Below are 12,050 nucleotides of genomic sequence, written 5' to 3' on the forward strand. Positions count from 1 at the left end.
ACACATAGGTATCTTTAAAGGTAAACTGACCTGACGTCCCCAGGGTCCTCTGTCACCAGCACGTCAGTCTTGCAGCTGGCGATGGGGTTGATTGACAGCTCCACCGGTGGCACCACAAAGCTCTTACTCACTGGCAGCCACAGACCCTGACCCAGGCTGTAGGATGACCTGCGTTGGCACAGAGACAACGAGATGCTTAAGTGTCAAAAAAGACGACAACGTGCTCAGCCTCCATACTAAACAGTAAGCTAAATATAAATCAGTCAGCATTGTGACAGCAGGTAAGAGCTTGTCCTTTTGACGTAGAGCCAGTGTCATATTTTACAGTTTTGCTTTGTTGTCAATGCCACCTGGATCGATAGCAATGTGAAGGTGGCACCAAAATGCATATAATTAAATACTGTTTAGAATTAAACTAAAACGCTAGTGCTTACATGAGGAAAATTGAGATAAGATGTTGATCCATGCTACTGTGCACAATGTTAAATAACATTCTGACCACCTGACCAATGCTATGAGAGTTCCATCAGTATCATCCGTCACTCAAAAGTGCTACAGCAGTCGTGCTAGTCAGCAGTTCTACCACGGAAATGAACGTTATACCATTATTACACAATTGTCATTAAACATTTTACATCCAGTTTATGACTGTTAATCTCTGTGTGTAAACTCTAAGTGTGCAGTTTGATTGCTGATCAAACACAAAATGTTCTCTGAAAAACGTGGGTCATTAGCTAGAGCTGCAAATGATTCTTTCTACTAATGGACCTGGGAATATGAAGTGAAAATGTACTAAATTGTGGGCTCAATCAAAACTGCATTTCCATTCATTATCGGTGAATAAGAACCACAACCATGAATAAGGAAAAAACGTCTTGAATACAAAGGTAATAACTACATTTCAGAGAATTGTATTAAAATCTAATGGATATTGTGTATCATTATCAAAGACTGAAATATATCTACTATGAATCATAACATCTGCTAATGGTTTACTCAGCGTCGCTTAGGGTGGCTGTCATGGGCCTTATGACTGACGTTAAACCCTTGCCATCCCAGAATTATGATATGGGGACTTCAGCCAATATCTAATTTTATAAGCTCTTTGTCAGTAGTCCTTTAGAGAGGTGCTCGGAGGAGTGGGCAGCGTGCCACCGGCCTTGACCTGGGATATAGACAGGAACACAATGATTCAGGCCTGATCAATAGTCATATCCACTCATAAATAAGACACTGACGGCCAGTCCCCCGCTCCCTCCGACCTCTCACTCTGGAGCCCATTGATCGGCCCCTGCTCCTCTCCCCATCCATCACACACACCGGTAGGCTTTACCAAAGATGTGTGTATGTTTGTATGTGTGCTGAGTGTGTGTGTCTGTGTTGGTGGTGCTAGTGTGTGCATGCAGAAGAGAAGCAGAAAATGATAACATCTCAGGTAAGTAAAATGAATATGAATTATTCTCAAGGTCCCCCCTAAACGTCCACACCAGGCATTTGATGACATCAGGGAAAACAGCTTCTACATGAAAAGTTGCGTATAGATCTGTAGGGATTCTGACAACAGTGTGACTGAAAGGCGAGATGTGAAATATAATGATGCATCTCATCTGCAAGGCAGTGGCTCCGAGCGACAAATTCATCATAGGATTTACGATTATTCTGCAGTGCCATAATAACCCACAGTCTCATTTCAAAGTACTTACTCTTTCACCCTTACCACACTTAGTCTAGTTTTTTGTTGTTGTAAAACACCTACTCTGGCACCTCTTTCTGAAGTGATCATGACCTTCCCAATTAGAACACACCCAGAAGGGACAAAGAAGAAGTGGAAAGTAGAAAGCAGGGTTTTGTAGCCCTTGAAAGGCTCTAGTGACTGGCACGGCTGCATCTACCTGTGTGGTGCTTTGGTGTTAACACTACTCAGGAAAATGTCAGAGAGAATGTCCCTGTCAGGAGAAGCCCTGGCACAAAGACGGGCACTAAAAGCACTTGAAAGCACTGTCCATAACATTCCCTCTGGCTATTTCTTAACAGGGCATCACACTGTACATACAGCTGCCTCTGGGGCAGCTGTGTGTATGCGTGCGTATGTGTGTGTGTTTGTGTGCATTTGTACACGTGCATCTGTGTATTTGTGTGTGAACTATTGTGCTCAGAACAGGCACAGAGGCAGGTGTATGGAGAAGACAATTGCATGGTCCCAGTTCCCATAGTGTGTTGATGGCTGGTAGTGTATACATCCCTGGTTCCCTGACTTCAGTGTAGTTGACTGGAAATACATTATTTTGGCAGACCACCAGCTAAGCATGCAGGCGAGGGTGCTTGGATTTACATGTGTCCTCACCTGAAGATCTTTTCTGGAGCTTGCTCCCCTGTGACGAGGTCATAACCCTTCTCCAGGTTGGTGTAAGGCCAGGGACTGGGGAGAGAGCAGGGAAGCACATGTATACAGTATACACTGAACAATGCACATTTATTAACACACTCCTTATACATTCATGCAAGAACAAAACATGCAAAAAGTTAAGTTGATGCAATTCTCTACATTTCTAAAAGTCAGAGGCAGGAAAATGCTAATACACCATGCAAAACATGTTACTACATAAGTGAGTTGATATACCTGCACAGTACAAACCAGTTGCAAGGTCATGCTTTACAATTTTGTCTGGCTTAATACCAAAGATTATCCTCCATTGCTCCTGAATTGGTGAAGAGGGATTGGATCTGTGATTGGCAGGTAAGGACTGAGTCCAACTGATGATGGGGGATTTACATAGCTAATAGGGGCTGGTATTTTATTTGCCCAGCTGTTGAGCTAGTTGAGTTCATTTGCATGCAGTCCGAGTCAGGAAGAGGGCTTGCACTTGACTGGGCACATGGCGAGGTGATGGAGGCCTCATCTCTCTCTTTCTCCCGCTCTCTTTCTCTCCTTATACTCACCATCATACCCTCTCCCTCGTGCTATCTCCTTCCCTTCCCCTCTCACCCTATGTTTCCCTCCCTCGCTCTCTCACTCTTCCTCTCCTGTCCTCTTCTCCTTTTGTCTCATCAGTGAGGTGACAGTCCGTGTGCAGGGCAGAGCCGGCTGGACTTACCCTTCGTTGCGGCCCCAGTCGCTGCGAACACAGAGGTGTTTATGCACTGGGTCGGGAGAATAGCCCTCGTGACAGCTGCATTCTCCTGCAGGAAGGGAGGGAACAAAGTGACAAATATTTTAATTTATCCACGTGTCTTCCAGGGCCTCCCTGCTCATCCATCAGCAGACAGGCCCTGTCCAATAATCAGTTGGCACCGGACATAGTTTGGCAGCTACTGCTCAACCTCCCGTCCCTTCTCTAATTATAGCTAGCCTCACCTCAATCTCCACCTCAGACATGCCGGAACTCTAAACTGAAGTCAATACGCCCACCTAAAACCTTAAGACTTCCTTGTCCACCCTGCCATGTTCTGATTAACTTTAAAAAAGTCATAGTCTTACCATTCTAGAGACAGTTTGACTTTTTAATTTTTTTTTATGACAAAACAACAGTTTAAAACATCAAAAAATCCACTCAGAGGCCGTGACTACACTTGACACTTACATGTGACTTCTGCTATAAGAATATGTATATCGAATTGAAAACCAAGGTCTAGACCAAAGGGGGGAAAGTAAGGCCCATGGACTGTATCCGGCCTGAGAGATTTTTTTTTGTTGCCCTATTTTCTCCCCAATTTGGTGGTATCCAATTAGTAGTTACAGTATTGTCCCACTTCCAGCCGTCATACCGCTAAGGAAGGAGACGCGTTCTGTCTACTAGAGATGAATGTACTTTGGTGCGAAAAGTGCAAATAAATCCCAGAACAACAGCAAAGGACCTTGTGAAGATGCTGGAGGAAACAGGTACAAAATGATCTATATCCACAGCAAAACAAATCCTGTATCGGCATAACCTGAAACGGCGCTCAGCAAGGAAGAATCCACTGCTCCCAAACCGCCATAAAAAAGCCAGACTACGGTTTGCAACTGCACATGGGGACAAAGATCATACTTTTTGGAGAAATGTCCTCTGGTCTGATGAAACAAAAATAGAACTGTTTGGTCATAATGACCATCGTTTTGTTTGGAGGAAAAAGGGGGAGGCTTGCAAGCCGAGGAACACCATCCCAACTGTGAAGCATGGGGGTGGCAGCATCATGTTGTGGGGGTGCTTTGCTGCAGGAGAGACTGGTGCACTTAGACTGGTGCACAAAATAGATGACATCATGTGGAAGGAAAATTAGGTGGATATATTGAAGCAACATCTCAAGACATCAGTCACGAAGTTAAAGCTTGGTCGCAAATGGGTCATCCAAATGGACCATGACCCCAAGCATACTTCCAAGTTGTGGCAAAATGGCTGAAGGACAACAAAGTAAGTCAAGGTATTGGAGTGGCCATCACAAAGCCCTGACCTCAATCCTATAGACAATTTGTGGGCAGAACTGCAAAAGCGTGTGCAAGCAAGGAGACCTACAACCTGACTCAGTTACACCAGCTCTGTCATGGGCCATAATGGGCCAAAATTCACCCAACTTATTGTGGGAAGATTGTGGAAGGTTACCCAAAACGTTTGACCCAAGTTAAACAATTTAAAGGCAAAGCTACCAAATACTAATTGAGTGTATGTAAACTTCTGACCCACTGGGAATGTGATGAAAGAAATAAAAGCTGAAATAAATCATTATCTCTGCTATTATTCTGACATTTCACATTCTTAAATAAAGTGGTGATCCTAACTGACCTAAAACAGGGAATTTTTACCACGATTAAATGTCAAGAATTGTGAAAAACTGAGTTTAAATGTATTTGGCTAAGGAGTATGTAAACTTCTGACCTCAACTTATTATACTGAGATCATGTGACAGATCATGTGACACTTAGATTGCACACAGGTGGACTTTATCAGCAAAGGGGGTGAATACACCACTTTTCAGGTTTTTTTTATTTTAAATTTTAAACAAGTTATTTTTTTCATTTCACTTCACCAATTTGGACTATTTTGTGTATGTCCATTACATGAAATCCAAATAAATGTTTTAAATTACAGGTTGTAATGCAACAAAATAAAAAAAACGTCAAGGGTGTGAATACTTTTGCAAGGCACTGTATGTTGAAGTATCCTGCCATTCTTAGGAGATTGTCTATCCTTTACAAGGCCACGTACATTTACAGCTGCAACTCGAAGGTCTTGGATGTATCACTTCTTCTTTAGTGCATATTAGTTAACAGTTCATACCAAGTTGCCATAATCAACTCGTGGTGTATTCTGGCTGGTCTAGTCGAAATTCATCATTCCAGCGTGGTGATCGTCATCTCCACGTTGAAATTCGCCCTTCTAAACGTTAGAACAGCAGTCCTCACATTTATGGAACTAAACGTTAATGATCGTTACGGGGGCTTTTGTACTGGGGAGGAGAAGGAGTGTGTTTCATCCTTCTAACCAATGTCTGTGCTCCCGTGGGTGGGGCTACTGATTGAACATAAGTTTACTTATGAAATCACTCATTTAGAAGCTAAAATCAAATTTTATCTTCTCACAAATAGTTTCATGTTTAATCACATTTTGATGTAAATCTGACAACTAGAATGTGTAGACTTTCAAAGATAGAATTCTGTTGTCCTATCATCAGTCATAATCTACCAAAACAATGACTGATCTGACATCATATTCTTTAAGTACCGGCAGGTAGCCTAGTGTTAGTGTTGGGCCAGTAACCGAACGGTTGCTAGATCGAATCCCTGAAATGACAAGGTAAAAATCTGTCGTTTTGCCCCTGAACAGTTCCTAGGCAGTCATTGTAAATAAGAATTTGTTCTTAACTGACTTGCCTAGTCAAATAAAGGTTAAATAAAAGTATCAACGGACCCTTCCATTACAGAAAAATGGTCTCATTGTTCAACTTTCTGAAGTTACCATCCTGTAGAGTCTTTCTCTGTGGTAACAAAAGGGCTTTCCAAGAGTGGAGAGAGTTTCGGTATTTATGGTAGGCCATAAACCGGGGGGGGGGTTATGACCCTCACCCAACAGGGCAAAGTCATGACACATAACATAATTTATCCAATAGATACTCTTGTTTGTAACTTTTGGACTAATGATTACAACCTAGATCAGCTAGATGCAGGCAAGATTGTGCAGAGTGTTATTGAATGTGTCAATGTCTGTCACCTTGATTACTAACATTTCTCTTGACCTGTGCACCTACGTTGTAAACTTTAATTCATAGGCAAGGTTGTAGCAACTTCATGATGGGAATAGGGAAAATGTGAGTATGTAGTAGCCTAAACCTCTCAATGTTACATTGAGTTGGGTGAATAGAATATGAATGACAGTCATCTAATCTGCTGTAATAGAAATAAGGCCATGCTCATAAAAATAATAATTGTCCTCCATCTTAAACGGCACCGGCCGGCACTGATCTGTAGGAAGTTAAGGATTGTGGTACCATTATAAAGAACTATGTAACCTTTTATTGTGGTATATCTGGGATTTATTGATTTGATGTATACTTGAAATGGCCGGACTACCCTTTTCTGATTCATCCCTCTACTATAAACATCCATTACAATTTCACTTTGGACCCGACATTTTCAAAGGCAGAAAGAAACCATTCAATGTATAGCTTGTATGTTATGACAAAATCATTGATATGGTGACAACAGAGCCTTTGTCAACATAGATTCAATGACATAGACTGACCAGGTGAATCCAGGTGAAAACTATGATCCCTTATTGATGTCACTTGTTAAATCCACTTCAATCAGTGTAGATGAAGGGGAGGAGTCAGGTTAAAGAAGGATGTTTAAGCCTTGAGACAATTGAGACATGGACTGTGTATGTGTGTCCTTCAGAGGGTGATTGGGCAAGACACAATATTTAAATGCCTTTGAACGAGGTATGGTAGTAGGTGCCAGACGCACAGGTTTTTCACACTCAACAGTTCACCTGTGTGTATCAAGATTGGTCCACAACCCAAAGGACATCCAGCCAACTTGACACAACTGTGGGAGCATTGGAGTCAAAATGGGCCAACAGCCCCGTGGAATGTTTTCGACATCTTATAGAGTCCAAGCCCCAATGAATTGAGGCCGTTCGGAGGGCAAAAAGGGGTGCAACTCAATATTAGAAAGGTGTTCCTAATATTTTGTACACTCAGTGTATATGCCAAGGATAAGGGGGTGGTATATTTAAACAACATAGCATAAACAGTGCAAAGGTGTAAAGCATAAAGTATAAATCCGCAAACACTGTATCTACAAAACTCAACAACAAAAAACAAAGAAGTAACAGTCTTAAAAAAATGGGAGAAGTGTCAAAGGAGGCTAATTATATTCATTGTATTCTCTTCCCCCCCTTTTCATTTCCCACCCTCCATGTTTTTAATCCATACAGAATCAAAGCAGTGTCAAAGCGCCAGGGGTTTTCTGCCCATGCCTCAGGGTGCTGATTTATGATCTGTCAGAAGATATGAGGCGGCAGATTCATAAAACACAAAAACAAATAGAAAAAAGCAAACATTGAATGAGGGGAAAGCTCCCTCTGTGTCTCCTGCCATGAAGGCATTATCGCTGCTCTGTGGTTTACCTCTCACCCCGACCCAGCCGTGAGTTTACTGCAGAACATTGTGTTTGTGAACGCTCCTCCGTCCTTACAGAAATAAATTGTTTTCTATGTGCCTATGGAACATTCTGAGCAGCGGAGAGAGGAAAGAAATGCAGGCATTATCGCTGCTTCACTTCTTACTTGTTGAAATTAATTCGGGATATTCACTACAATTTCCCTTATTCAATACTATTTTCTTCATTTAACCTCATCTAAGTTGTATGGCAATGTTCAAATGGTAGTCCGAGTAAAACAGAAGACTAAACAACAGTTCTTACTCAGTAGCTTATTAATGGTTGTTTTTCAGGATAGAAACAATGATGCAGTGAACTTGATGTGTGCCATTATTGCATTGGTGCAACAACATTGGAAATACAACTGCAAGGAATTCGAACAAAAGTGATATCAGGTTATGAAACTAAAACATTTCAGAAGTAAATTGTAAACAGCATGGGTTCATTCAGGATGTAAATTGTGCATTCATTTAAATGTGGATTGCCCAGTCCACCTGGAATATGACAGTAATTATTCAGCCGTCTGCATTCCCACTTGGGACAAACATTGGAATTCAATGCCAACAACTCATATAGCTTGACGTTTCATTTCCAGCTAGTTTGTCTAAATGAAGCATTTCTTACGATACTTTCATAAGGGACAGTGAGCCAACGGAGGGCTAAAATACTCAACTTGGTTGTTTGAAACAATCGGAACAATGGAAGATTGAGTCTTTAGCCATTACTGCCACACAGAGTCAACTGTAGGCAACAAGTCAAATGAAAAATGATTAGTCACACATCAACTGGGAATATGATATGTATTTATGGCACTGCCGGTATCTACAGAAGCATAACAAGAATGTGACCTCAAACTTTCTCTCCATAATCAAAAGAGTTTTGATCCTATTAGTCCTATCAGCATAAAACAATATATTGACCTGAGCATTCACGTTTGCTGTTCAAAGCCCTTTACAGACGACCTATTCCCTTCACAACTAAATTCACAGATCAATGAATTCATGGTCACCATTGATTTTACATGGTCAAACTGCATTTATGGAGCTTTGTGCAGGGTTCAAATGCATTGCCCCATTAGCGCCACTAGTGTGAAAAGCTTATAAAATGCATAGTCATTGTGGGTTAGAGTCAGCCATAACATTAGCATTGCACAGAGTAACCCTCCTGTTGACTGGTCCCTATGGTCCCTCAGAGGGGCATAACATTGGAAGAAACATATTAACTGGAGTCATGAAATGCCATTCACATTTTATCACCAAGTCCTTAATAATTAATTAAGTGAGTTTATGAGCCGGGGACATAGCACACCGGCTAGCAGGGAACAGCTACTGCCTTAATAATGTGTGAATGTGCTACCTGATGAAAGGGAAATTGAAAGCAATTATCTCTCGCGTTTCACAATTATTTATCTTAAGAGCTAAATTAAATATCACTTCAAAAGTTTGTATTTTCGACGAATGCCTTTTTTTTTACGATGTTGGCATCGAGTCATAAAAGTCAAACTAATAGAAACACTGCTTTTTTAGTAACAATACCAGTTGGTTTTATTGTAAGATGGTGCACGCACCATGGAGAGGAAAGAGATGATGCTATCCTTCCTACAGCTAACAGCTCAGAAACTCCTTGCTACTTACAGCTCCCAGCTCCTGTTAACCAAACAGCAGATAGTCAAATCAGCCCTCTCAGCCAGAATAGGCCTTCATCTTCACACATTCCACTTTCTCGCCAATTCAGCCACCCCTTGCTGTTAAACATACATCGCTCCTGCATCGCTCTCTCACTGGATCTCTTGCTATCTCTCGCTCTCTTTTCTCACACACATGCACACACCCGCCGCACACACAATTTGGCCCAGCATTTCTCACTCGCTCATTTAATCTCCCACACCAAACCTCTAAACAAAATCTTCACCAACAAACCATATCACAAACGCTATTGGCAACAAAAATCCCTCATCATCAGCACATTTCTTGTTTCCTCTTTTCTTGTTTTCTAAATGAAAGCCAAAATGAGAAAAAAGAAGTAACAGCGGGAGCGTCCACTTGAAACCAGTAACTAATCATCTCCCTCCTCCTCTTTCCCTGCAGCCGACCCGAAGTGATGAATGACACGTTTCATTAGAATGCTATTCCTATCTTGCACAGGCCATGTGGGCAATTTTCACATTTCAAGGTTCACAGCATTGGCAGGGGAAAGAGATATTGTTGTCTTGATGCATATTTCTACTGTTACACCATTCCAGGGGGGCACTTCTGTTTCGGGACCTTGAGGAGATTCATCATCGACACCATGTCCTGGGAGGGCAGGTGGGGCGGTGGGTTGGAGAAATAGGGCTGATAAAGCCGGAACAACCCAGACATTTCAGCACCTATTAGTTGCGGTAGGAACCTGGGAGAATTCATTATTGGCGGGGAGAAAACGAAGGGCGGAAAGGAGGTTGGGCTTGGCTTTATATGAAGTCGTGAGCGAGAGTGATCGTGTTATTTCCCATGTATCCTCCCCGTGCTCAGATGTGCTAACATGGCCGATGGCTGGAAGAGGAGGTGTTGTGGCCTTGCTGATAAGCCGGTGGGAGTGTGTGTGTTTGACTGTGTGGGTGGGTAGGTGGGTACGTGTGCGTATGCCTTTGTGTGTGTGTGTGTGTGTGTGTGTACAGGTGCCTGTGTGTGATTGAGCTGGCTCCGGCCCAAACTCATTCACACACTACTGGGGCTCAAGGAGAGATCCGTATACACGGGGCCAGTGGAGGTCCTTCATCCATTGACTTCCACTGTGATACCTCACATGAGAGGAGGATGATAGTTAAGGCACGGAGGAGGAGGAGAATTAAGGAAGAGGAGGAGGCCAGGAGATTGTTTAACAAGCCAGGGTGACACAATGTTGTGTTAATGACCGTGATGGTAAGCTGGATGGCATTAGGGGGTGGTGGAGTGAGACAGAGACAGTGTTCGAGGTACCTGAGTAAAACGACTGCAGCTGGCCTTGCTGGTGATAACACAGAGGGGATGTAAAGTGAAATGTGTGTTCTTGTAGGTGCATAGGAGTATCCTTCTAATTGCCACTTGCACCCCTCGTTGGGTAAATAAAACATTTTGAAAGGACTTTAGTTGTTTGTTGATTGACGTGACAAGTTATTCCACGCAATTCTGATTGTCAAAATTAGACTTGCACATCACCAACTAAAATGTAATGCATCATTAAAACAGTCATTTCTAACTGCATTTGAGAAGTCCAAACACTGGCCCTCTCTTATCAGGTTTCCATTGAAGCCTCATCACCACAAATATTGACTTTTGCTTTGAGGCATGCGTTTGGAACCACCGCCTCAGATAATGCCGCTGCGTAGCGTTTTCATAATAGATGTGTTATCACGTGGCGTTTGTTTGCTTCCTTCACAAAGTCTCTGAGCTTTTATCTCCCTCTCAGGCATTTGACTTTCATTCGGTGCAGAGACAAGTTCACAGGGGCAGGAAATTAATTTAGATCCGCTTGCTCGCTTTCTTTTTTTTCCATGACAGCTTGCTTATCTGGCGCTCCTCTTTCTCCAGCAGTGGTTAAGTTTACAACACTGCACATTGCACCGATTATTTCCCAGACCTTACCGTGAGCCAGTAAAGACAAGTTGGCAAGAAAATGAGTGAGCACAAATGATGTTGAGGATAGGGTTGGGGGGACTTTTTTTGGTTTAGTGTAGTGTGCATTTTTACGTTATGGAAGGAGTGGTACTATAGGTGGATGAAGGCAGGTGTTTAGCAAGGGAACGTTGAAGTGAGACTTTGTACAAAGACCAAGGGGGCTCTATTTTGACAAACCTGAAGCAATGGTAAACCTTAGCATTAAAGGTTTGGGGTTGTCAGAAATATTTTTCCTATTTTCACAAACGGAATTATGGGCACAGTAGCTGGAGGTGTTTTGCGAAAGGGCTGGATACATACATTGTGGGAGTGTCGAGGCTTTTCCCCTCACTGACCAATCAGAAGGTACTCCATGGCTAAATATGTGGTTGCTTCAAGTTGTACATTTAAGGTCTTTTATGTATTGCGTTGTCATCAACTCCATTTGAATGTTAGTCCGTTTATAACCCACGGTGCCTTCAGAATGTATTCATACCCCTTGATTATTTCACATTTTGTTATGTTGCAGCCTGAATTCCAAATGGATTAAATATATTTGCTCACACATCTGCACACAATACCCCATAATGATGAAGTTTATAACATGTTTAGACATTTTTGCAAATTTATAGAAAATTAAATACAGAAACATTTTTTTCCCACAAGTATTCACACCAGAGTCAAAACTTTGTAGAAGCACCTTTGGCAGCAACTACAGATGTGAGTGTTTCTGGGTAAGCCTCTAAGAGCTTTGCACGCCTGGATTATTCAACATTTGCTCATTATTCTTTTAAAAATTATTC

General features: G+C 42.1%; 1 protein-coding gene across 1 annotated transcript in view; it reads right to left on the reverse strand.

The window, feature by feature from the left end:
• Positions 1-12,050, reverse strand: part of LOC112231008 (astrotactin-2-like) — a 500,130-nt gene that overhangs the window by 291,693 nt on the left and 196,387 nt on the right. The window contains exons 8-10 of the mRNA XM_042311033.1: positions 3,096-3,180; positions 2,345-2,419; positions 31-168 (exon numbers count right to left, since the gene is read on the reverse strand). Coding sequence (XP_042166967.1) covers positions 31-168; positions 2,345-2,419; positions 3,096-3,180 — 298 coding nt within the window. The remainder of the gene's footprint in view (positions 1-30; positions 169-2,344; positions 2,420-3,095; positions 3,181-12,050) is intronic.

This window comes from Oncorhynchus tshawytscha, linkage group LG33, assembly GCF_018296145.1.
Source record: "Oncorhynchus tshawytscha isolate Ot180627B linkage group LG33, Otsh_v2.0, whole genome shotgun sequence".
Lineage (NCBI taxonomy): Eukaryota > Metazoa > Chordata > Actinopteri > Salmoniformes > Salmonidae > Oncorhynchus > Oncorhynchus tshawytscha.